Below are 27,873 nucleotides of genomic sequence, written 5' to 3'. Positions count from 1 at the left end.
GCCAATCAAAACATATTTAATGTTTAATTATGTAAGCCTACTAAAGCCTCTACACCATTGGCATCAAACTCAATTCCAGTTCCAACCCTGCTCCAACACACATACCATGTAGTTTTCAAATAAGCCTGAAGGACTTGTTTAGTTGAATCAGGTGTGTTTAATTAGGGTTGAATCTAACTCTGCAGGGCTCCGGCCCTTCAGGAATTAAGTTTGACACCCCTGCTCATACACCATTAACTTGATCAACACAAAACTTTTGTATACAATCCATCTATGCATATTTATAAATGTGTTGAAAATGTGTGTATGCAGTATGATGTACGCATTTGAAGTATTTAAATTATCATTGTACTGCATTTTACATACTCAAATTATTCTATATTTTTTATATATGCTTGATTATTATATTTTCATCCATTTTTCAATTTCTAAATACTGTGTTATAAATATACAATATGATTTTATTGTAATTTATTGATCACAATAGAAATGTCATAAAAACATATTTACCCTCAGAATATTTCATATGTCATGCTTTCATGTTATAAATGTTATACACCAATGTGTTGTGGGATTTTAAACCCACTCAGCTGAAATTAATTAAAAAATGTGTTAGGTCAGAAATACTGTGTATATATTTCTTTACCGTCTTTGCTGGAGAGAGCATTTCGGACACAATGCCACAGCAGTGTGATCTCCTCATCTGTTGGAGTCCGGTCCAAACATATCCCGTTCTCTCCACACCTGCGCCTGGCACTGTCTGCAAGGGCATCTGGAGGGGAAAGGGAACAGATGCCTGTCTCATGGGTGTAGGTACAACAGGGTGGCACTGGAGCACAGACAGTATCTGTTCTGAGGGTAGGCCGAAGATCTATTGTCTCTCTATTTGGAGTGTCTTTGTAAAGGGCCAGATCCTGCAGATCTGGTCTGCTCAGTACACCATCGGCATTGCAGGATGCCTTTGAGATGTACACGGGACACTCAGCTAAGTTACACTCCTCAACTTCAGGTTTTGGAGGGGGTCGAGGCACCAAAGTCTTCCCCTGGGTCTTGGCCACATGTTGTGCTTCCCAGGCAGATTGTGGTCTGATGATAGTGCCCTTCCTGGCCTGGGAGGTAACGGGACACGAGCCGACTCTGGCTAAGCGTGCTCTCTGGGGAGTCTGTGGGCCCCCAACGGAGAGTTCTCTTTTTTGAGAGGTGGGCTCCTTGATATGTTTCTGTGTACGGCTTTCGTGGGGATCTACATCTGCCCAGGCCTGTCTAGTGGATTGGGGCCCAGTAGGGACAGCAGAGGTCTTATTGGAGTTGTTCTCTGATACCCCTGTGAGTAAATTCACATGGCCTGATTGATCTGCCGAGAGCTGTTTATGAGTTTGTTGAGGCAGGTTAGCATGCCAGCTGGGGTCTCTAAACATTTGGTCCACCCCGTCAACTTCATCTACCTCATCAAACCAGCGTAGTTTCTTCTCAATGGTCCTATTCTGCTCTGGCTAATTGAGTTTTGCCCTGGTCAGCTCTACGCTGTCCCGGATTAATATGGCCACTTCTTTGGTGAAAAGCAAATGGCCAGGTGTATAAGTGAATTTGACATTTCCTGATTTGGATTTTAAATGGTTTTTAAGAAACCCTTTTAGGCATCTGACATTGTTGTGAGGGGCAGAATGGGTCATAGGGTCTGCAGATGTTCTATTTGGTTCCTCTATACATTTAGAAGACTCCAGCACACCAGCTTTGGCCAGTTTGGTGACATCCGTTTCATTTTTAGGTTCTGAAGAATTTATGCTTTTACTCTCCTCTTTGCATAGCGGTTTGGATTCTATCTTGAGCCCGTTGGCAACAAATACATCTGGTTTGTGTTTATGTGACTGTGAAGAATTCAGTTCTTCTATTGGTTGTATGTTTGGGGAACTCATGTCAGTCTGATGCGTTATTCTAAGATGGGCAGAGGAGCTCAAAAAGGCTTTGACGGAGCTGTTGCTGTGTTTGCATCTGCTGACTGGAAGAGCTGTCAGTGCTTCTGATAAATGTTTAGCATATTTCTCCTCCGGGGTTCTTGTCTGCTGTTTGGATTCTGACTTGAAGTTTTTAGTCAGACTTAAGAATTCCAGGGGTGTGGTGTCTGGCAAGGCTTGTGTTTTGCAGTGGGCAACCACAGATCCTTTGTGTTTTAAAATGTTCCCTTGAGCGTTCCTGTCATTATCATGAGTAATATATTCTGAATTAGCTATAAAGACCTGCTGAGTCAGCTCTTTTTGGCAGCCATGAGACTGGTTGCTGAAGGTCTGCAACTGGTCTTTTGAGTTATCAAATCTTTCTCGTGTGCGATTCCGGAGACTCCTATTTTCCTCTGTTGACTCATGATCCTTTGGTGAGGGTGAGTTGAGACTAAGTTTGCTCTGCTGATTTAAGAACTCCTCCAGGATACTCTTTGCTATGAAACAGGAGGGGTGAGATGGTGAACATGGGTTGTTGGACTGTCTGTCTGGTGATGTATAGCTTTTGGGGTTTTGGAGCTTAGGGGGATTCACAGGGAGGAAGAAAGACTGGGCACAGGTGGTGCTCTGGTGGGAGCAACAAACTGCTGTAGTGTCATGGGTCTTCTGAGTGTGTCCATTCTCTAAGCTGTCCAAACTACGTGGGGTATCAAGAGACTCCTGAAAATCAATATATATATATATATATATATATATATATATATATATATATATAAAACAATAGAGCACTGATGCACTTATACTGAAAGACTGGGTGCTTTTTCAAGATCATGTTGCATGCATGCTGCAGAGGGATGGAAAATGAAACATAGGAAGTTTATCTTTATGTAAAGGAAATAATATCAGTTTCTGCTACAATTTTTTAAAATGAATAGTAGCATTTATTTAATCAAAAACTACAGTAAAACTGAAACAATATTAATATTTAAAATAATAATTTTCAATTTTTAAGTGTGACTTATTCCTGTTATGGCAAAGCTCAAATTTCAGTAGCCATTTCTTCAGTCTTAAAAGTCACATGAACCTTCGGTTTTTGCTGCTCAATATTTTTGTGGAAACTGTCATACAGAACAGAAAGTAATATATATATATATATTATACTCTGTATACTCTATTCACAGTTCACTGTATTACAGTGGTGAAATCTTTTTTTGATCCTCTGCTGATTTTGTACAAAGATATGAAGTGTCCGTCATTTTATGATAGGTTTATTTTAAAACATACAGACGAATAACCACCAAAAATACAGAAAAAGACACATTATATAAGGGTTAGAAATTGATTTGCATTTCAGTGTGTGAAATAAGTATTTAATCCCCAAGCAAAACATGATTTAGTACCTGCTGCAGAAACCCTTGGTGGCAAGCACAGATGTAAGATGTGTTTTGTAGTTGGTCTCCAGGTTTGCACACATCTCAGAAGGGATTTTGATCCACTCTTTACAGATCCTCTCTAAATCCTTAAGGTTTGTTGTCTGTCATTTGGCAACTCAAAGTTTCAGCTCCCTTCACAGATTTTCTATAGGATTGAGGTCGGAAGACTGGCTAGGCCACTCCATGACATTAATGTTTTGCTTCTTGAGCAACTCCTTTGTTGCCTTGGTGGTAAATTCCGGGTGATTGTACTGCTGGAAGACCCATCCATGAACCATCTTCAGTGTTTTGGCTGAGGGAAGGAGGTTCTCGTTCAAGATTTTACAGTACATGGCCCCATCCATTTGCCCCTCAATGCGGTGAACTCATCCTGTAACCTTAACAGAAAAACAGCCCCAAAGAATAATGTTTCAACCTCTGTGCTTGACTGTAGTGATGGTGTTCTAGGGGTCTTAGACAGCAATTCTCTCCTTCCGAGTCAAGTTAATTCCAAAGAGCTACATTTTGGTTTCATCTGACCATAGCACTTTCTCCCAAGCCTTCTCTAAATAATTTGGATGTTCTTTGGCAAACTTTAAACAGGCCTGTACATGTGCCTTCTTGAGCAGGAGGACCTTGTGGGAGCTGCAGGATTTCAAACCATTCATAGTGTGTTACCAATGTTTTGCTTGGTCCCAACTGTCTTAAGATCATTAACATGCTCCTCCTGTGTAGTTCTGAGGTGATCCCTCACCTTTCTCATGATCATCCATACCCCATGAGGCAAGATCTTACACTGAGCTCCAGACTGAGGCTGATTGTTATTTTGTATTTCTTCCATTTCTGAATAATCTGAATAAACAGTTGTCTCCTTCTCACCAAGCTTCTTGCTGTTGGTCTTTTAGCTCACTCAAGCCTTGTGCAGATCTATAATCTTATCCCTGACATCCTTTGACAGCTCTTTGGTCTTGCCCATGGTGGTGGGAGAGGTTGGAATGGAATATACAGACTGTGTGGATGGCTGTCTCATACAACAAACAAGCTGACTTGGAGTAACTTCAGGACTTCAGAACTTCAGGGCACATAACCAATCTGCCAGAATTCTTTTTGGTGGATTTTCTGTCTCTATCCATTAAAATAAACTTCCCATAAAATTACAAACCCTTAGTGGGCAAACTTACAAAATCAGCAGGGGATCAAATTAATATTTTCCCCACTGTAAATTATGTGTTGGCCACAAGCCAATGCAGGTAACATTCCAGCTGGTGTGTGTAAGAGGACATAACTAAGTGTGCAAGAATATTTGTTTGAGGTATAGAGAAAGGGGAATTTGTATCTGTAGATTTAATATGTGTTTGTGTGATTAAAGAATCACCTCCAGATGCGTGATTGAACTCGCCTGGGACGTGAACAGCACGAAGCGACCTCAGATGCTTCTGACTCCAAAGGAGGAGATGGTGGGCGAGTTGGGACATGCGATGGGAGTGCAGACCGCCTTGGTGGTTGATGTATGCAATGGTCGCAGTGTTGTCCGTATGGACCAGTATGTGCTTGTCGTGTAGCCTCGGTCTGAAGCGGCGCAGAGCAAGCCACACTGCCAGCAACTCGAGGCAATTGATATGCCACTGCAGGCGAGGCCCTGTCCAGGTGCCCAATGCTGCATGCCCATTGCACATGGCACCCCAGCCGATGGCAGAGGCATCTGTTGAAACAACAACATGCTTGGACACTTGCACTAGGGGAACCATTGCCCGTAATAAAGTAAGGTCCGACCACGGGCTGAAGGTTTGGCGGCAGGAGAGGGTAACCAAGACCCGGTGCGTGTCACGCTGCCATGCCCATCTCAGGACTCGATCGTGTAGCCACCGTTGAAGCAGTCTCCGATGAAGCAACCCAAGCGCGTGACCACGGCAGCGGATGCCATATGCCCCAGGAGCCTCTGAAACAGTTTCAGTGGAACTGCCTTCCTGCCTCTAAATGACCCCAGGGAGTTCAGCATTGACTGAGCACGCTCTGTCGAGAGACGTACCATCATGTCGACCGAGTCCAACTCGACACCAAGAAAAGAGATCCTCTGCACAGGGGAGAGTTTGCTCTTTTTCCAGTTGACCCGAAGCCCCAACCAGCTGAGGTGGTTGAGTACCACGTCCCTGTGTGCGCACAACTGAGCTCGGGACCTGACCAATATGAGCCAGTCATCGAGGTAGTTGAGAATGCAAATGCCTGCTTCCCTCAAGAGAACGAGGGATGCCTCCACGACCTTGGTGAAGACACGAGGCGACAGGGACAGCCCAAAGGGGAGGACCTTGTACTGTTATGCCCGCACCTTGAACGTAAAGTGGAGAAACGACCTGTGTCGGGGGAGAATCGAGACATGAAAGTACGCGTACTTCAGATCGATCGTTGCAAACCAATCTCGTGGACGAACGCATTGAAGGATACGTCTCTGCGCTAACATCTTGAACGGGAGCTTGTTTGAGGGCAAAGCTGCTTCGCAATAGCGCCCCAAAGAAACAATCATCCAGCCTTGAATGTTCGGGAGATGGAGGCACCTTCCATGGCAACCCGATGCTCTCGGCGGCCCGGGCAAGCATGGCAGTCAGCTCTGGATCTGACTCAGGCAACGCCACTCTCCCAGTAGGAGGCAACGCAGCCAAATCCTCATCTCCAGAGCATAGCTCGTCCCACGATGCAGTGATCGACATCTGGTCATCTGCTGGTGGGCCAGATGAAGTGCTGGGTCCCGCCCTGTTTGAGGCACCAGCATCCGCATCGCGGAACACCAGGGGGCACGATGTGCTGGAGGAGTGAGGGGCCCATGGAGACTCACTCGGCGAGGAAGCCCTCACTGCGATCCTCAGATCACCCTGGCCATGAGCCAAAGTAGCCCTCCTCTTAAAGGAGGAACTAGAACGGGGCATGGGGAGGGGGACTCCTCCTGGTTTGATGAAGAGGAGCCTTGATCGCAACATGGCAATGGTCATGTTCCCACAAGGTGAACATGACTCATCCACGAATGCTGCCTCACGAGATGCAGCGATCGTGACCATCAGATGGAGCCAGGAAGCGACCACATCCAGAAATGCATGAGTGGAAAGACATCTTTAAAAAGACAACCCGTCACTCATGGAGCTCTTTTAGTAATTACTCTTTTAGTACTTTAAACACTGAAGTGTTGTAGCGCCTAGGAAGAGTTGCAGCGTGACCGCAGAATGAGCGCTGCAGCACAGTGAAAAAAAGGCAGCAGCACTGGTAACCCCCGCTGACGCACCGTAACACCAACACTCGTCGATCGGCTTGTCTTGACGACACTCTGCTCAGGAAGCTGAAGGCTCGGCTCGAAAGCGAAAAGCTGTTTGTGTGACCGCACGTGCTCCTTTTACACCCGCGCTGCGGGGTGGAGTGCGAGAGTAAAATCTCACACGCCAATAATCTTTGGCTCGTTTTGTTGACACTCGAAGGCTATTCATCTCTCTAGTGAGATCCCCGATTTCGTCAGTCACTGATGTAACGTTGACGTGACTGACTGAAAGGTAACACCGTGTCATTGTATTTGGCAATGTGAGTACTTACAGTCCTTTTGGAAAAAGAATTAGTAGGTGTAAAATCTAAAACTGTTGGCAAAGAAATCACTGTTTGCCCTAAAATCTGTATTCTTGCTCTTCTTCCACTGGCCTTATCTTTGGAAACATACGAACAGAAGTTTGTAAACCTGTGTCTACTACAAAATATCTGATTGCAATTCACTGGAAAAGTATTCATGGTCCATCTCTGTCACAGATCTGGGACTCCTTCCTACTTTTTTTTATATCAGAATGGACTGACTCTTGAGTAATACCAAATAATGTGATCATGCCCAAGTGTTTAATTAAAGTTTACTCTGTGTTAGTGTGTTTATGACTCATTTTAACATCTTTTTTTTTTGTTTTTCATTGGCAATTACATACTGTATGCTGAACTGTCATTTTCTTAGTTTGTTTTACAATAATGCCCCTTTTTTGTGTGTGTATGTGTAAATGTTTCTTATGTCTCTTATGTTGGGGGTAGGGAGGGTGTTCTTTGGTTACTGTTACAGTCTGTATGTAATTCCTTTTCTTAATGTTTGGAAACAATAAAAAGTATCTAAACAACAAATGCGTGTCCTGCACTAACTCCGCGATGCATATCTTGGATCACTGGGGGGTGAGTAAATTATCAGGAAATTTGTATTCAGGAAGTGAACTAATCCTTTAAAGCTTCAGGATGAGCTTATCTCTTTCAAACACCTCAGTCTGTTCAGAAGATGCTGCAGCATGTAGTGGCACGAGGAGCCCTGGGGTAAAATTACAGTCTCCCCAATAGTTGGAATTATATCTTAAAACTTTCACACACTCCTTAAGCAAATTTGCCAACAGGCCTTTCAACATACACAATCATGTTCCTAGTGAATCATTGTGAACTATCACTTGTACAAGGAAGGTGATCATAATTAGGGCCCAAGCAGTGAAGGTGCAAGGCACCTATTGTATCCGTTAGTGTAATTTTTTTCTTCCGCCGCAAGTCTATGGCAGCCCATAGAACCGATTGCGGGAAAGTTGTAATGGTTTGACATTCTGATAGAGGACCGTCCCAACATTAACTATAGCATAAAATTCAAAAATTGCAAGGCCTACTTTTTTGAACTCGTCCTAGACGGTTAGTCTGATTTTCACGAAAATTGGCTCAGATCATCTTCAGACAATGCTAGCAAAAAGTTATGGAATTCAAGTGGATTCATCCAACCGTTCTCGAGTGACATCTGAACAAATTTGACGAAAAGCACGCAATAATGCATGTGAGGCTATATCTCGCCAACGGTTTTGCATATTGAGACCAAACTTGGTGTGTGTTATAACACGTATGACCTGAGACTACCTGCAGTGTTTTGATGCAGCGCCACCTAGTGGTCAGGAGATATGAAAAATTCATATTTTGGCTTATAACTTCTGATGGGTTTGGACTCTTTAGATTCAGTGAGTAATGTCGAGTCGAATGATATCCAATTTTCCCGTGTCAGCCATTTTAGGCCTCGGCCATTTTGAATTATGTTTTAAAATGCTGTAATTTTTGAACGCAGCATCGTATCGTTACGAAAATAATTACAAAAATCTTCGGCTCCATGCCCTGAAGGTAATCAAAAGGTTTTTTGGCAGCGCCACCTTGTGGTCAAAATTTATAATGAAATATCACAAAAATGCTAATGACTTTTGAATAAATTAGACTATTGAAATGAAAATGGTCTCTTTTTATTCTTTGGGTTATGATAAGAACATTGATACCAATTATGCCATAATTGGCCATACTTCCTGTCCGCCATTTTGATTAATGTTGAAAACCTACTTTTTCGAACTCCTCCTAGACCGTTAGTCCGATTTTCACCAAATTTGACATGGATCGTCTTCTGACCATGCTGGCAAAAAAAAAATCTCTGCAAAGCTTTTACATATTTGCACCAAACTTTGTATGTGTCATCACACTGTTCATGCCACATAAATTTGGTAACAGCGCCAACTACTGCCCAAGAGTAATAAACCATTCATTAACATTCAATTATGAAATTTACAAAAATGGTAATAACTTTTGTCATGCCGACAATATACATATCAATTATGTCATAATAAGCTGAACTTCCTGTCGCCCATTTTGATTTCTGTTGTTTACTTACTTTTTTTTTTTACTTCTCATCAACTGTTGGTCAGATTTTCACCAAACTTGAGTAAAATCATCTTCAGACTGTGCTGACAAAAATTTATGGATTTTGTGTCGATAGACGCAACCGTTTTCGTACAGCGGCACTATAAACTTTAAGAACTGTGTCAAAATGACTCTACGGCTATACCTCTTCAAAGCTTTGACATAATGACACCAAACTTTGTATGTGCAATAGTCACCTCACACTGACCATTCAACACTAATTTGGTAACACCGCCACCTATTGGTCAAACACGGTGAGCTAATAAATTATATTACTAGTTGTTGTGTTTATTGTTTTCAAGCCATTTTGCCTCAAATAATCTTAAAACGGTTTAATTACTAATTCCTGCCGTTCGTCTGAAGCTTGCTCCTATAGTGCTTGGCCCTGTAATTGCTGCTTGCAGCTATATTTACAATCTTGTAATTGTAAACAAACAAAAGCCTCAACTCGGAATTACATAAACCTTCAGATGATGGACTGAACTACTCAGCAACATTTTATAATAAACATATCTTTAAAGGAATACCACCCAGCTATGGTTTAACCATATATATGAGTATGTATATTAACCTGTGGACCGGCCTGCTCTTTTTCTTTCTGGGTCTCCAGTTGCTCACTTGGGAAGAGCAGCTGGTTGTTCTTGAAGTTACTCAGGCTCTTCTCCTGCAGGAGTTTGGCGTAGGCCTCAGCTGCAGATAAGACACGTAGGTGATGGGCGACCCCTGAAGGCTTTGAGGAGGGAATGCAGCTCCTGAAATAAACAGGTGGCTCAATGCATACCCAGTTACAAGGAACAAACATTCATATAGCATCTGGTTCCCCAATATTTAAAGTTATATAGAACTAAATAATTTTTTAAATGCTGCCAAAAGTATAAATATTTTGGGTAACACTTTAGTATAGGGTCCAATTCACACTAATAACAAGTTGCTTATTAGCATGTCTATTATTAACATATTGGCTGTTTATTAGTGCTTATAAAGTACATATAATGCATGACATCCATAATCCTACCCAATACCCTAAACTTAACAACTACCTTATAAACTATTAATAAGCAGCAAATAAGGAGTTAATTGAGGCAAAAGTCATAGTTAATGGTTAGTTAATAGTGAGAATTGGACCCTAAAATAAAGTGTGACCATATTTTGAATAACAATACAAAATGTTTTAAATGTTTATTCATTCAAAATTGTAATTACATTTTCATTATTGTGGTACCATTATTGATAAGATTAATTATGAGATAAGCAAACATTATAAAATTTTTTTTATAATGCTTAACATATACTATAAACACACACACACACACATATATATAGTTTCAGTATTTCACATTTCTATTTTTTTTATTTTACAATTTACAATTTCATTAATTCAAGTATTAATAAAGTATAAAAAAATTGTTATGTATCTTCTACAAAAATTATATTGCCATGGCATTAATGTCATACCTGCTAATGGTGGAGGAACCAGCCAAAAAGGGCGATTGTTGGATATACAAGTGTGGACTGCCCTGAATATGATGAAGTGCTTCATCAAGGTTGACTGTTCTTCTCTTAAAGGCTAATGAAGGACACAAATGACTTTATTTAAATGGGGGATGAGATGTTTACATCACATACTGATCTAATAATAACTGCCTACAGACAGTTCAAGAGATAAAGAGTGCATGTGTACACACATGGATTAGACTGTTTCATTGAATTTACCTGGTCTTCTTCTCTGGGAACGAGGGAGATGAGCTCTTTGGAAGTTTTCTGTGGCATCCTGGACCCTCTGATGACGCTGCTGTAGAATATTCTCCCTCAGTCTCTGCTCTAGAACATCCCACTGTTTCCTTCTCTCTTCTAGAGCCCTAGAGAGACAAAATATATGCTGTTTTTGTGGCCTTTGACAATTGGACAGTGGTTTGCACACACACCGTGTCCTCTTAAAGATATTATTTATTTTTCAGATGGATGGATGAACTTTGGAAAATGTACATATCAAATACACCACTTGACTTAAAATGGAAATGAGACTTTAATCTAATTTGAATATCAGCTCATTGCACAAGCAGCCCGTTATCTCAGACGTTTACTTTCAAGGGTCAACAGAAACCTGAGCCTTCTGTAACAGATGCATTTCATCTAAATTAATTTGTTAATGGCACAGAAATTAGTGCATGTCTATGCCGCAGACCCATTGAGAATTCCTGCAAATATTTTAATTGATTTTAATACATGAATTAAAAGCATACTCATCATAGAAGTGATTTCAAATCACTGAATGCATGAACTGCATTTTTTTATTTCTTTATGAATAAAGACTGAGTCTCTAAAAATGAGTCTCCTGTCATTGGCACTTATAATCATACTCATGAAATTCTGTAATATATTCGATATGTTTCAGAAATTATTTAATCACCACAAAAATAGCTCCGGATCTGTGTCTGAACTCAGTGGGAAGGGGGGATGCACTTCCTCACCATCATTTCCTTCTATAAAGTAATTTTCCTTTGCTCCTGCTGATTAGAGCTTCTATTTCAAGCTAGTAAATCCTGGCCGGCAAATAAAGGATTGTATAACAGTATCCGAGCCATGTATGGTAGCTTTACTTTCAATGTGCAGGTCAAAAACCAAAAGACTGTTCTTAGTATATCAGACACTCACTGTCAACTGTCAACATTAAATTCAGCAGCTGTGCATTGCTTCTGATCTCTGGGACACCCACTCGGCAGTCTTTCAGTGTAGTTGCCTCCTTGGTGAATACGCTGATGCTATTTCTTTTTTGTTATTGTCACCACATCTAATAACAAGTCCACAGAGACCAAAAGGCTAGAGCTGTGTAGTTTAATATCCATGCTGCAATGTACTGTATTAAATGTTTTTGGAAGCAAATGTTGACATACTTATAATTGTACAATTTGAATGGACAGCACAAAGAACACAGATTTGTTTTCTATAAACATTAAAATTATCTATTCAATTTGTGTTTTAAATGTTGTTTCGTGAAGAATATACACATTTCCCTGAAATGCACAAAAAGTCTAGCATTGTCTATTATGATAGATTTTTATGGTGAATATTATGGTCTATTATTGACTTAATGTTAAGTGACGCACACATTCAACGGGAAGTAAATATGATGTTTTCATGATATTAAGTTACACATAGAGAGAGATTACAGATTTGTACATCTAAAAAATTATTTAGACAGGACATTTGAAATTAAACAGTGAAACCAAAAAGCTGATTGAAAGTGGTTAAAAACCTAAATAAGTTAACTAATAAATAAATAAATAAAAATAATACAACATCTAAATACTTGACTCTCACACATTAAATGCTTTTTAACCTTAAATCTGGATGCCTGAAAACATTCATGTCAACTAAAACTGAATCACTCAAATATAATCACACAAGATTTTCTAAACAGTTATGAAATAAATATAAAATCAATTTATTTTTGACACACTTACTTTCGTCTGCGATTTGTTTCCAAAGAAAGCTTGCGAGCCTGAGCTCGATAGTACCTCTGTTCTTGTACCAACGCTTCTCTTTCATTTTCAATCTCTTCATGCACACCTGATCTAATGTTCCTAATGTGATACAACGTCAAGGAACACATTATTATTATAGGATAAAACATTATCTTATGCATGCATTATCTTATGATATGCTCAGCACAAAGAAGCAACAACAAAGAAAACACAAAATAAAAGTGATATCTAAACACAGACAACATTATGGAATAGTAGAACACACACACACACACACATATATATATATATATATATATATATATATATATATATATATATATATTTATATATATATATATAAAACTGAGTGTCAGATTATTAGAAATAATTCTGAAAATTCAGCTTTGTCATTACTGGAATTTTAGAATACATTTTAGAATACAGTCAAATAGAAATCTTTATTTTTTTTATAATGTTTCACAGTATTGTACGGACCCTAGGCCATACTTGGTTGGTCATTAGTTAGCCCAGGTACATTATGCAAGAATAATAATTAAAGTATGTTTTGGTTATTATGTTTACTAGCGCTGCTAGTAAAACTATGAGAACAGCCTCCATATAAACGCTGGTAATTCAGGCAAGGAAAAGGATACGAGTAGTAAAGTGTGTTCTCCAGGACTGACATCCCGAACATCAGGAGGACAAGCTGATGACAGGTCTCAACAAACCACACTTCTCATCCGAACAAGAAAAGCTGCATGTTACTGATGTTGGAACGGCCGCGCAATAATAGAGCAAGAGCAGAATTCATCGGCTTATGTAAAATATTGGTGCACTGAAGAGTGCAAAATGAAGACGGGCTACAAACAGCGCACAACACTTAATACCTATAACTTTAACTTCCTGTAATTTGAAACGAAATTCATCTAGACCAAAACTGAGTGAATATTATGTTGACATTGTTTTAAATTAAAGCAAGCATAGCACAGGTAAGCCTGTATCGTTATTCGCTACAGCTGAAACAGTTACGCAATGTCGGTAACTATAGACGCGCTTCCTTGACAACAGACGCACATTCGAGGTGGAGGCGTGGTCACGTCTATCAGAAGCGCTTGACGTTCATCGGGCTCAAACAAGGACGTCGGCCTACTACATTGCTGCCACCTGCTAGATTTATTTAGGGTTTGCTACATTTGAAGGAAGCCCTAATCTTTTCTACGAAAAAACGCTATTAAACAGTATGTTTCAAATAAACGGTTTAATAGCCTAATGTGATTATTTGAGTCTTGATGCAATTTCGTAATCCCGTCGTCCTTGGTATTATGTTAATGTTTATTATAGTTTGTCCTTTTGTATTAATAAAATGTTCATTGCATTTTCTAGTGTCCTAGTTCCTAGGTCCGTTTTCTTTAGCCATTCAGCTAATAAAAATTCAAACTAGTTTTTCTTTAATGGAAGATTTTTTTAATTTTTTTTTTTTTACACATTTAGTGAGGTTGTGGATTGCGGGGTTTCCCAGGATTGATCCAGTATGTCATTGCTGCTGCAGAGTGTGAAGTGAAGCGAACCTGCTGTTTGGATACGATTGTAAGCAGCTGACAAGGCGTGTCGATCCGTTCAGGTATGGTTCTTCCAGCATGACGCAGTCTCGTCTGAACCAGAACGCTTGCTGTCCAGGACTGTACACACTGCTGTCCATCTGTGAGTGACCCTTGCAACTCAGATGGCATGAGTATGCAGCAGAGTCCTTCTCCTGTGTTGAGCTATCTGAACGTGCCAAAACATAAAAATGAAAAAAAAAATTTTAAGGGAGAAATAGATGGAAAGTGAGTGATTATGCAAATTAACACACAGTAGCCTAGTGGATAAAAGAAGTTAATAATAATTATAATAATAATGTGAGAAAAATAAATTGAACTAAACATTAATTATATTTAAAAAAAGTTAAAATACAAATAAAATTGTAGAACTGTAGAAATTATGTAGAATTATATTAAGCATTTCAACAGAAAAGACAGAAATCTTTTCATGGTTGTTTATTATTCTGTATGCTAAATTGTCTAATGTGCTTTGTGAGATATTAAAATGAAATATATAATAAAAAAAACTTGAATTACATAGTTTCACTCATTTAGCATATTAGTTTGAACTCCTAAAATAAATTATTCATTTCCATTTTCATTTAATAATTTAATATATTAACTTCATGTGTCTATTATTCAATAATTCAACAGGATTTCCTTTATAGGCTATACAATTCACATAAAAGTGCTCAGAAACAGACTTTACACTGTATGGGATAGTTTTATACAGTTAAATTCTGTCATCAGATTATGACATTACCAACAACACAAGCCTATCTATAAATAAATTAGTAACAGGAATAGTTTTGATTTAAAAGCTGCAAATAGCAAAATCAAAAAAGTTCCCCAGTAATATTTGACCTTACACGAGCAATCTTTCATCAGCCACATTGGCTTGTTGCCACTGTTAAGCTGGTGTTTACAAGGGATCTGAAATGAATTAATATGACTTACACTGGCTCCCAGGTTCTCGTTGCTTCTATTTCCCTCCTGAACGGCTGTTTGTACTAAGCGAATAATAAACCCAGGCTGAGCATGTGGAGGACAAATGTAATCCAGATCTCTGTAATCCAGTTACTGTGAGACATCCTCTCTGATCCGGATTTACAGTCACAATGAAACACATAGCGTGTGAAATGTATGATGCCACAGAAGTTCTCTTCCACACTGCATATAGGGATTAAAGCTGTTTACACTATCCTGATATTAACACACATCAACACATTACAAAACCAGCAAAAAACCTTGACATACTGGTCCTCTTTCATCTTAAGGGACGGAAATTTCATCTGTTTTTCAGTAGTGGGTTACTCATGTTGTGTCTCTGTAGGGACAGCAGTACAGTAGACCATATCCTCCAGCAGGAGACGTTAATGCACCATTAATGGCTTTTAACTCTTCACCAGTTCTCCGTCTCTGCTCTAGAGGGCGCTGTTGTCCCTTATTTGATTTCAAAACGTGGGTGGGTAAATGTGGGAAAGAGAGTCTGTCTGGATTGGAGAGATGGGGGTCAGATAAATTTTGCTACTACAATTGTGTCGAACTGTCATCTGAGAAGGAAAGTGCTTCAGTAGCGCACAGAGTCTGACAGTGAAGGCCAGCTTTCCTCCCTTTTATTGTGGGCCTCGGGGTAACATGACTGATCATTTCTTCCAGACGGGCGGCTGACGTTTCACCAAAAATGTCTCACAAACTGCATCATCCAAGACCGATTGTCCCTCTCTTTGTACAGTAAAACACGAGGCAACCAGATTTAGACTGGACCGTGCTTATCCTTTCTTATAAAGGGCGAATTTGTCCCCATGTCCTGAGAAGGAATAATCAGGAAGTAAATAACTGAGACTGGGGCTAGTTGTCACGCTTCTGCCTTTATTTTTGAACATCAATTTCTATGCAGACACCTACCTTGAAGTCTTAGCAACAAAAGAAGCTATTGAACATTTCTACCTTTGTTGTCCAGAATGAATAAATAAATAAAGAAGTAAATAAAAACAGCTGAACACATTGATTTTTCTGTGACAACATGCCCCCAAAAGAATGACATATTGTTAGTCTAAGTTTGAACCTGCTATTAAGCAGCCTGTCATAAACTGTTACGTGCAAAAGGAAACATACAAAATAAATAGCAAATTAATTATAGATTTTGTCTCCCCAGTATGAGTACAAGTTATACTTTGCAGTATAAAATATAAAGTAGTAACCCATTTAATGGATATTTCAGTAATAATTTGTTCACCCTCATGTCGTTCTAAACCTGTGTGACCTTCTTTCTTCTGGGGAACACAAAGACACACAACATATTTTGAAGAACTATTTTGTCCACGTAATGAAAATCAATGAAAATCAAAACAACAATATGGATTTTTTTCCCCCCCAAAAATATAGATATGTTTTCTGTGTGTGTTTCAAAGAAGGAAGAAATGCATACCGGCTTTGAATGCCTTGAGTAAATGAGTGGAGTCAATAGTACTCTGAGGAGTAATCATTATGCCATTTCATGCAAAACCACATTCAGAAATGATTTTCTCTTCCTCAAAATGAACATTTCCTGCTAAAGGTTTGTTATTTAAATTCTAATCAAAGTCTAATCTGACTGTGGGTTCTTAAAGATAGGACCATTACAAAACCTAATCTTTTAATTAGCCAATTACAGGAACGCTTAAGGTGACTGTTTCACTGCTGAAAGTAGAGTTGCCTTCTGGGCTTCAGCATATGATAATCTGATGAGGTGAAATAATAAATCTCCTAGTGAAACTTCCCTCTATGATTTTGGTCAAAGCTTCAAAACTTCACATTGCCGTGAGGAAAACTTTCTGCATTTTGTACAGAGAGTAATGTCTTATCTTTGAAAGCTTTCATTAGCATTAGCATTACAAAGTCACCAACCGAAGAAGCTTAAAGAGGCAGAATAATTACTGCAGAACCTGAAGGACACATATACCTGCCTACCTGCTACTGCTTCAAAGATTTGTTCAGACTCTAGTTTTCTGTGAACTTGAGGTATGTGGTAGATGAACAAGGGTTATATGTCTCAGTCCGAATCCCTTACCAGTGCTTTTTGTAAAGCTAGCAGAGACACATTTGTTTTACAGGCAAGGTAAAACGTACAATTGATTGTATCATTCTTTTATGACACTGTATATGGGCTGATACACTCCAAGCATACAAAAAACAACAGGTTTAACACACTGACCCAAACAAAACCCCACAATGATTGGAATTTGTTGGTATCAGTGTAGCATTATGCTATTGAATGTGTGAATGATAACTACACCAGAATGTTTTAGTTACAAAAACATACTTTTACTTCACGGGAAAGAAAGAAATAGCTGAACACAGGCTGAACTTTTGTGACAACATGACCCAATAGTGGGGTGTTTGACTATAATGGGTTACGTGTAATTCAACAAATCCCATGATGTCTTCGACACTCCTGAAGTGTTTCCACTTTTGTGTCCTATATGCATCAGACGTTTAGCCAACGGTCCATGGGTGTGACGTCTGAGGCTGAGACTATATTTCACACAGTAGTACTGATCAGAATTTACTCCTGCACTCTTTCACTATTACGGTATAATTTTCTACCTCTTCTGCTCTGGTTTGCAAAACACTTTAGTAATACGAAAGACAAATGCTGCCTCTCTGTTTCTCTTAAACGCTCAATTTTAGTCAATCAGTCAGTCAGGCGTCTTTGTCTGCTGGATGTTGATCTCCTCTGTGACATCTGAGTGTTTCACAGTATTCCGCAACAGACTCTTCATTTGATGCCTGTGTCCTTCAGAAAGCTCCTGCTCTCAGCCTATTATTGCCATAATCATTTCTGTGTCCAAATACAGTAAATTGTGCAAAAAACCTCTTAGGCGTGCTAATGCATCATCTGGCTGTGTTGCGCATATTGCGGTGTTTGGCAATCATTGTCGCTTGCTGTTTATATATTTGATTATTTTCATGTTTTAAATGTAACTCTTGTAAAAGTGTTCTATCAACCCATAAATATAAAGTACTATTGAACCAGCAGATTTGTTTGTAACAATATATATAGGTTTGATACCTTGATAACCCCTGCTGTGTACGGTAGCTGATGATCCAGTGGTGATCATCCTCCACAGTGATGCTGGTAATAGACAACATCATGAGACAAAAGCAATAGCCTTGTACAATCTATGTCTTTTCCAGATCACCAGTTTCAGATGTTGAAAACCTTCCTCTGTCTATTGTTTGCTGCGTGTCCTTACTAGATGTGTTTCCTTTTATCCTCATAACTATAAGAATTCATGGATGGACATGGTTTCAGTGGCCAAAGAGGGTCTACGATGATACTCCGTTTTAAGAAAATGCCAGATTGCAGTGTTTATACTGATCAGTTACCAACACTAGAAAGAGCATCAGTTTCTAGACCGAGGTTGGGCTTTTGAGCATGAAATGCATTTCTCCCTGACAACAACTCGCCTTTCTGAAGAAATATTGCATGGAGCTTTTACTGTTCCTTAGGCATTCATTCTCCCTGCAGACTAATTGCAATAACTGTAAGATGGAATTTATTCAGACTGAATCAGTCCTGAGATGGTTAAAAACACAATTTTTGTCATTTTGAAAATGTTCTTTCTTCACTAGGCTGTTTCGATGGGACTCAAATGGATTTCATGGAAACAACAATGCCATAGTATTATTATTCGATCCTAAACAAAGACCCTTTATTTTTATTACATACAGTGAATGACACAGATTTACAGAGCAAATTCTGTATGACAGCAATTTGGCATCATGCTTATCTTTGCAGGTCATTTGTCCTTTCAGTAGCATTTACTGTTGCCACTTTAACATTGAACTCAATGATGTTGTGCAATTGAATTACTTACACTCATATACCCCAACACAAACTGTGCCTCCGTAATTGTTTATATCATAGCTAATTCCAAAAGAATAGACGCTCTATTTGTACTAGTGTAATTGCTGGCAACCTTTTGACATGAAGTGCATTCCTATCATTTACACAGTGTTGTTTGGATAACAAAAAGGAACAAAAAAGAGACCAGAGCAACTGAACCACACAGCATGACCCACAGGTCACCCGATCCATTAACTTGCAAAACCCATTGCAACATAGAACAGGTTTTGTCAAGTTCATGGTTTGGTTGCCACATTAAATGATTTCTGAATGATCACGTGTCACTGAAGACTGGAGTAATGACTGCTGAAAATTTTACAATGCCATCACAGGAATAAATTACATGTTTAAATCTATTTAATAAGAAAATAATTATTTTAAAATGTAATAATATTACAGTTAAACTGTAATACATTTTCACATTATTACTGATTTTACAGTTTTGATCAAATAAATAGCCGTGATTAACACAAGACTCGTCTTTCAAAAAAATGCAAAAATCTTACTGACCCCAAATTCTAGAACAGTCAGGTGTATATATAAGTATATATCACTTTTCCCTCATGTTTATGCTTTCGTGTACCAGCAGTGGCACTTGTTTCTAAGGCTTCCAACCCTTTGCTACTGTTAGCCGTTCCTGTGGAAGTGGCAGATTGGTGATATCTGTGCTATCACCCGTCCTGTATAATCAGCATGCTGTGTCTGAGGTGTGTTTGAGTGGTGAGAGACTGCCATGATTGTCGTCTGCGCTCATGTACAGCCTTGCTGCTCTTTTCATCGCCTTCTGACTGTAACGCACTGACATAAGAGACAAAATCAGAGAGGGTGAAGTGACCTTATTGCGCTCAATGAGGGGAGACGCGTATGGCGGTGACTAATGGCCCATATCTGGGCAAGAATGAGTGTGCGTATGAATTTAACAATGTATGACTGAAAACAAATTATAACTCTGGGAATGACTACACCACTTCACTGATTATAGCAATTCCTGACCATTTATACCGGAGCCGTGTGGACAATGACTAATAGCGGGGGAAACAATGTAAACAGGTAATATCTGTAAAGAAATGTGTACTGTAAAAATCTCTTCTGTTGTGTAAGATCTACACGCTCATCTTATTTCCGCTTCCTTTATCCCGACTTAACCCCTCAAGTCAAATTTAGTCATAGCAGTGTTTGGTTTGTTCCCATGGGAACCGGAGCTGACAAGTTCACTAGTGTGTGTGCAACCGTTGTGCATTGAACCTTGCAAGGACAACACGTCCTGCTGTTTGAAATGCTGGGTATGTAACTTCAGCTATTTTAATTTAAAACTAATCATCACAACCTTTACCTCAAGGGTCTTTATCTGTCACATTACGTTCAGTTCAGTTGCTCTCTTGAATGAATAGAACATTCTCTTCTGTAGTGGTAAATTAATACTTAGCTATTGTAAAAGGGACCGAATGGTGAAATAAGTATTGTTAATCAGCCACATGCCAGGATGAAATTTTAATCAGGACAGAAGCAATATTTATGACATTCTCATACCAGCAAATAAACATGAATGCATTCGCCATTAGGACTGTTGACTCAAATATTCAATATATATAAGAAAAAAAGTCTTTGAGTAGATGACACCTGGTGCGAACACAACACTACAATCTTAAATTAGAAAACGCAGATTTTTTTGATGATACTTCTAAAGATGCAAAATACATCCAATTAATTTTTTTACAAGTCTGTTGCTGTATTACATCACATGGTACAGAATAGCTTTGATAATTTCAAAGTATCTCCTATTAGCTATGTGGATTATGTGTTATTAATTGAAATAAAAAATATACATTTTAGATGAAAAACTTAAAAATTTGAAATGTTGTGGATAAGTAACATTTTAAATAACATTTTAAAACATCTTAAAATGGTTATTTTAACTTTTACTAATATTTCACAATATCACTATCACTGTATTTGACCATTTTTTTAATAAGAAAAATTAATAAAATGAAACTTTTGTGAGCGAAAGAGACTTATTTAAAAAAACATACCAACCTTAAACATTTCAATGTGAAAAAAAGAAGAAAAAAAGGAGAACATTCTAACATATAAAAAAATCACATTCTGAGCTTACCATTTCAATCTGATTTGCAAACAAATTACTGCAATGGCTGTTCTTTTAATGAATTGTTATAAACTGTTATAAATTGTGGATTTAAATCATTCTAATGAATCATTCACTGACAACTTTCAACTGTTATGTTAAACTTGAATTTATGAATAGTTACCTTGTTATGTGCACTTAAGCTGCAATATGTAGGAATTTTGTAATAAAATTTCCGAAAATAACTTGCACAGTGTGATATATTTCCTTCAGTTGTGTACTTACAATATCTCAAAAGTCTCCAAAGATTTTTTATTTCAGAGAAATTCCGATTTTAAATAACTGGCCGTACCAGAAAAGAAATGTCGCCTCTAAGTGACACAATGTCTGCTCTACACGTTGTTTCCGGTGTAGACCATGTGATGTTCCACCACACCGGAATATCACATGGTCAAATGCAGAAGTGGTGGTTATGTTATAGCCGCGCGTATGGTTTGGTTGTCGTTGTTATGGATCACGATTACTCTTTGGCGAGTATTGAAGTGCCAGTAAAACGTAAGCGTCCATATTCGGAAACACGCAGACTGTGTGACAAACGGAGGAATAAAACCAGGATAAATATCGGCCAGGCGTTTACGAGATGGAGAGAGCTGCGTGAAAATCTTGCACTTGACAGAGACTCAGACAGGTAAGAAAATCAATTATTTATTTTGTTATTGTACAAGTAACGTAATAGTTACAGTAAAGATGATTATAATAGATATGAATTACACCACATGCCTGTACATTCTGTCACTGTAGCATTTTTTTATCAATAACGTTACCTGTGAGAAAATAACATAACGTGGCAAATGGACTGATATATTGCTCTTTGTACTAAGGTAAGGATTTTTATCACGTGTGGTGACTGAGATTATGGCAGTACAATTAAATACAATCGTTTATGTGTTGTTAAAAATATATTTAGTCATTACTTGCAAATGTTCGTTCAAATTTACTTTTAGAACGATTGGTTTGAACACGTAACACTGCACAACATTAACCCAACAAATCATTTAACAAATAGCTGTAAGTTGTAACGGGATAATATATGTAACGGAGGCCAGCAAGTAGTGCTGTGCAGGTTAACCTCACTCCCCGATCTCAAAAGACGCACTAGCGACAGACGCTAGTGGCTGTAGCCATTTAGCCTCCTTGTAAGTGATCCGCCTCCCATGCTGAAGACCCAGGTTCAAGCCCCACTTGGAGTGAGGACCCGGGAGAGAGGGGTTACATGTAGTATAACATTTCACGTTCCTTGCAGTTCATTAATTATGATGACATTAAATAATACGATCAGATATACAGGTAATACAAAAACGAATAAATTACCTTATCTGTGATCATGATTCGTTTATCCAATTTAGATACATTGCTATGGTGAAAACGCATTAAAAATGACATCTCCCATCGTCACCTGCTTCATAGCGTCATCAAGCTTCGCCTTTGTTATTGTTGGAAATGCACCCTCTTGTGGTCAATAACAAAAATCGCATACTGGAGCTTTAAGCATAGGGACCACATTGTGAAATGAGGTTTGTGACACTTAAAGTCGATTTAATTACTGACTGTTATATTAACTCTAGGCTTGATGTAATAAATGGTATTTTAAATAAACGGAAAACTGCTAAATTCAGTATTTTGATTTTTTTAACCTATAGAGGCTAATCTGAACTCCCCAACTTCCTCAGTTGTTGGTATCTGGAAAATCCATTATTCTTTAGCCTCTCTCTCCTGTATCTGAGTTGTTTTTCCCATACTCCTATTTTCCTCCAAACACTGAGCAATACACATCAAATCACGTTCAGATCTGATCGTGGGGGTCACATTGTTCCAGCAGAGCTGCAATGCAGAGCCCTATCTACCTTGATCTAATTACTAGGAGGATTCACCAGGACCCTCGCTGAGTCTTCATCTCTTATTCCTTTTCATGATGTTCCTCATTCAAAGAGCTTTTCAAATTTGGTGTCATCATTCTGTACGTACTCTGTGTAGGAGGGAGATCTCCCTGCAATACTGTACAACATGAAAGAGAAAATGCCCTCTGCAGTCACAAATCTATCAGAACAGGTGTCAGCTTGATGTCATCACTCCCTATTGGCTCTCACCATTAAACTGATCATGGGTGCAGAGAAAGAGGAGAAAAGATTTTATAATTCCTTTACTGCATGCATGCTGTAGACCACAATGAAATTTAAAGAGGTTCCCAGAAGAAAGAAGGTCATGTGGACTTTTAGAATGGAACAATTAGATAAAGTAAACAATTACAGAATTGTCTTTATTGTGTGAGCAATCCCTTTAATTGACATTTTAGACAATAGGGGCCAGATATACTAAATTAGTATGAAACCGCAATCCCATAAAAATGCTGATGGGAGTGGAAAGAGCTGCTTAGGAATGCACAAGTGGATTGTCTAGTCATTGAGCATAAGAAAAAAATGTGGAACCGTTGTTGCCAGATTTCATCGTGGATTTCAAATATAGAGTTTAATCATAGGCTTGGTGAACATGTTGTGGAGACTTTGAGTTACAACCTTACATTAGTAGGTTTTTATGAGTGAATCATTGAATCATTCAGTCAACTGATTTGTTTGAAGACACTAATTTATTCAGCAATGAAACACATGACTTTCTTTACGAGTAAATCAAGGAAGAATTCACTCATCCGGTTCACTCAAAAAAACTGGTTCACTGGAACAAAATAAATTTACTGTGCCTAGCCAGTGTAGCTAACATTGATCTTATTGCTAGATTTAATGACTTTAAGCTCTTTTTGGTGTCTTTTTCTTGCCAAAGTACTGTATGTGTAGCTCAGAAAAATGCCCAATGGCTTGTTCTTCTGTAGTCTCGCGTAGCCAGACCTTCAGACTGATGGCCGATATGTCAAACAACCAATCACAGTTTGTTTCGTTCAGTGTCACGTTTCAAGGAATGGAAATGTCGCCACAATAACAAACTGGTGTGTAAAACTCTTAGACGTATTTTAATGATTCTATGCTGCAAACTATTAATATTTCACACACTTTTGAAACGTTTTTAGTTGATCCTGTTAAGTGCTTATCATCACAGTTGTAAACACTATAGCTTTCTTCTTTCGTAAAGGGTGGTTTGGCGTCACGGTATCTTTGTTTCCAGGTGGAACCTTTATGACATCTCCCGGAAATACTGAAGAATTCAACCAATCCGATGACGACTTCAACACTCCTGAAGTGTTTCCACTCTTGTGTACCATATGCATCTGACGTTTAACCAACGGTCCGTGGGTGTGATGGTTATGGCTGAGACTAGTTCGTCTGTGACTATTTCTGTTGCCAGAACAAAAACTGCAATATTGTATCTAAACTGTACATTATTAAACATGGACAAATGCTCCTGAAAAAAGCAGATAGGTTATATGACATTAATAAATTGACTGGATTTTATGTCTATGTTAAGTTTTTAAGATTTTAACATAGATTTTTAAGTCTATGTTAAATATTCAATATCAAAAGAAGTCCACATTACAAGATAATATAAACAATAATGCATTAATGTTGTGATAGTGTGGAGAGAATTGCAAAAATGTTTTGCAAATGTACCTGAAAAAGTATGTTAGTGTCAGTTATTTGGAGAAGTGGTTTGCATTATACTGCATCTCTTTCATCTTCCTGTTTATTCTTGCTCCTCTGGCAAAACATGGTAATATTATTTCATTATTTTTGGTCTGGTATGCCTTCAGCATCATTCATGATATTTATTTTTGTGTTTCAGTGTTCAGTTTCAGCACCTTAAAGTACAGACTGCCTTTTGTGTTTTCTTATTTTAATCCTATTGCTTAACCAAGCTGCAGATCAGATTATACTACATACTTTTTTTGTTGATATTTTTCATATTTATCGAAAGAAAGCTATTTGTTATTGATCAGAAGTATACAGTGGGTATATAAAAGGATCACCCCTCTTTAAAATAATCACAGTTTGTTGCTTTGCAGCCTGAAATGTATAAGGACACAGTTTTTGTTTTATCCAGCTGTATTTAATCAGTACAACTTATAACATCCAAGTAAAAGATATAACACCAACATATCAGACAAAAACATTTTGGTGTTACATCTTTCACTTAGATCAGTGGTTTTCAAACCGGTTCTGGAAGCACCCCTTGCACCTCACATTTTGTTCCCTATATCTGACAAACCCATTTCAGGTCTTGCAGTCTCAACTAATGAGCTGATGAGTTAAATCAGGTGAGATAGATAGACACATAAAATGTGCAATGTGAAAACCACTGACTTGGGCCATGTCCACACGTTCATGGGTATTTTTGCATTTTGCATTTGCATTTAAAGATACTTGCACGAAAACTGTTTCTGCTTCCTCTCAAAATAGGCATTTCCAAATGATATAATAAATTATCTATGGGGTATTTTGAGCTGAACGTTCCCAGACACATACATATTGTAGAAAGGGGCATAATAGGTCACCTTTAAAGTGATTATTTTAAAGGGGGTGATTCTTTTCCATACCCACTTTATTTGTATGTGTGTAAAAATGTCTCAAAGGGATTCTGATTTCTTGCCATGCATGCATTGCCCCAATCACTAGTGGGTTTATATGGCTATAGTGAACCAAGATGGTGGTTTTTCATGTAATCCCTGCTGCTCAAAGTCCCCTCTCTGGAGACTGGAGATGTCTGGAGACATCTATCGAATCCATTAGTGGCCTCTGCTTTCAACATCAAATCCCAAATCTCTGATTAAACCACTGTACGCCTCAACAGACTTTCATCTCAGCATGCCGCTGACTGACACTGAATGACAGAGCAGGCATGTCTGTCTCCCACAAATAGTAACAGAGGCTGAAGTATATCAGCAATCTGTCTTTTGGAAAGATGCGTTTTCAAGGTAGTTCATGCTAATACTTCAGACTTTTTTTGCTTGACTTGATGCTTCAACATTCTCAGGCTACTCTGACAGTCTTTGATACATTTTTAATGCACTCCGAGGGATTCCATTGTAACTTTTAGAGTATCATATTGTTCCTCAGAACAGTATATTTAAATCTTCAATATGCCACATGTAACTTGAGACAATAATAATAGTAAAATTAGCTTAAAATGTCTTTGCATGCACTTTTTAACAAATTGTTCTTAACTTTGCATACTATAATATTAAATATACTTTTAAAAGCTTTTCCACTTAATGTTAATTACATTAAAATTTACTTAAAAATATGTTGCAGTGGCACCTAATAACATTTAAACCAACCATACAGTATATACAAATAGTGGACTGTTACAAACTAAGGTAGTGCTAAACATAAAACAAAGTGCGAGATGAGGATCTGGAACAAATAAGGAGTTTACTGGAAGACGAAGGAGAATACAGACAATATATGAGATTACATTCAGCATTTACACTCAGAAGCACATTCACAATACATAAACATCAACATCTAAACATACAAACAATCACGAACGAGGGAGAACTCAACAGAACGGGTATTTAAACAATCAGGAGGTGATGAGGGAACTGGAAACAGGTGGGAAGAATCAATTCACCAAAACTAGGAGGAAGGTGACCAAAAAAAAAGGAAACAGAAAGTTCATAAACGTGACACACACAGTAGACTTCTTTGATTTAAAAAAAAAATAATAATACTTAATTATAAGACATTCAGCTGCACACACACACATCTCAACACCTGGCACACAAAACACAATAATGGTTTACAAATGGCATTTGAGTATGAAAAGAAAAAATGTGTAAATAAATGTAAGGAATTATCATTAATATGTGCACGTGCAGATTGTGCTAAACATTTCCCTGGAAACTTACAAAAACAAAGGCCTGCACCTATCCCACATGCTCTTTTGAGAGTGTACTCTTTTTGGTCTGGGACTTCATTAAACATGCCCCTTTTTAGCTATCCTCACTCTTTCCTTTCCTTCTGTCTCTTTGTCTCTTGCCAGCACTACCACAGTGTGAAGTGCAGTACTCAAAGCCTGCCATTGTCTCATACCCCACATCTTTAATGGAATCCTGCTGCGGCATCAAAGAATTGCGTCAACCTTCCTATCCCAAGCAATCCCCTTGACAGTGTTGTGAAAGTTCTGCCTATGTGGAAGGGGGTGGATGGGCATCAGTAAAGTGTGCTTGGCTCACGCTGTTTGTTGGAGAATTGTTATTCCAATAACAGGCTGAGTTTAAACTGTGAATGGTGTTTTATCTTGTTTCACAGTTTGGGAAGTGAAGATTTTAAAGAAATAGTTCACCTAAAAATGAAAAAATTTCATTTACTTTCATCATGTCTTTCCAAGCACCTGTGCCTCTCCCATGAGACCCACAAGGAACATTTTTGAAGAATTGTTGTTCTTTTCCACACAACCACAGGGAATGGGGCTTTTAAACTCAAAAACACTAATAAATCAAAAAAATATAAAAGTTTAATGTGGTCCATAAGGTGATCATCTGTCCAGTTTTAGGTCAGACAGTCTGCTTTTGAAATACCATGTCCACCTACCTGTGGCACTTTGAGCAGGATGCTCTTTCATGTACTGCAATCTGTTGACTGTCTGTGTTGGTCTGTGTCTGTGAATTGAACTTCATACACAATGTTGTCAGTATCAACTGTGTTTGCTCTCTTCTCCCAAGAGAAATTGTTCTAAAGAGAGTCTCAGTAGAACCATTCCATCTCCTGTCAAAACAGTTGTGTTTCATTCTTGAATGTTTCCGAGTTTCTGAATGAACTGGGTGAGTCGATGACTCAGTTGCCCAT

The 27,873-nt window shown here is 38.4% G+C and overlaps 1 protein-coding gene across 1 annotated transcript in view; it reads right to left on the bottom strand.

Moving 5' to 3' along the window:
* The window catches only part of LOC127934120 (centrosomal protein of 126 kDa-like), a 29,756-nt gene extending 2,607 nt beyond the window's left edge, over positions 1-27,149 (bottom strand). Inside the window, 8 exon segments of the mRNA XM_052531284.1 lie at positions 647-2,657; positions 9,633-9,813; positions 10,517-10,628; positions 10,775-10,920; positions 12,526-12,645; positions 13,182-13,234; positions 14,129-14,295; positions 27,032-27,149. Coding sequence (XP_052387244.1) covers positions 647-2,657; positions 9,633-9,813; positions 10,517-10,628; positions 10,775-10,920; positions 12,526-12,645; positions 13,182-13,234; positions 14,129-14,295; positions 27,032-27,149 — 2,908 coding nt within the window.
* Between the last annotated feature and the right edge of the window lie 724 nt (positions 27,150-27,873).

This window comes from Carassius gibelio, chromosome A18, assembly GCF_023724105.1.
Source record: "Carassius gibelio isolate Cgi1373 ecotype wild population from Czech Republic chromosome A18, carGib1.2-hapl.c, whole genome shotgun sequence".
Taxonomy (NCBI): domain Eukaryota; kingdom Metazoa; phylum Chordata; class Actinopteri; order Cypriniformes; family Cyprinidae; genus Carassius; species Carassius gibelio.
The sequence above is the reverse complement of the archived record's forward strand: the minus strand, read 5'-3'. Positions and strand labels throughout refer to the sequence as shown.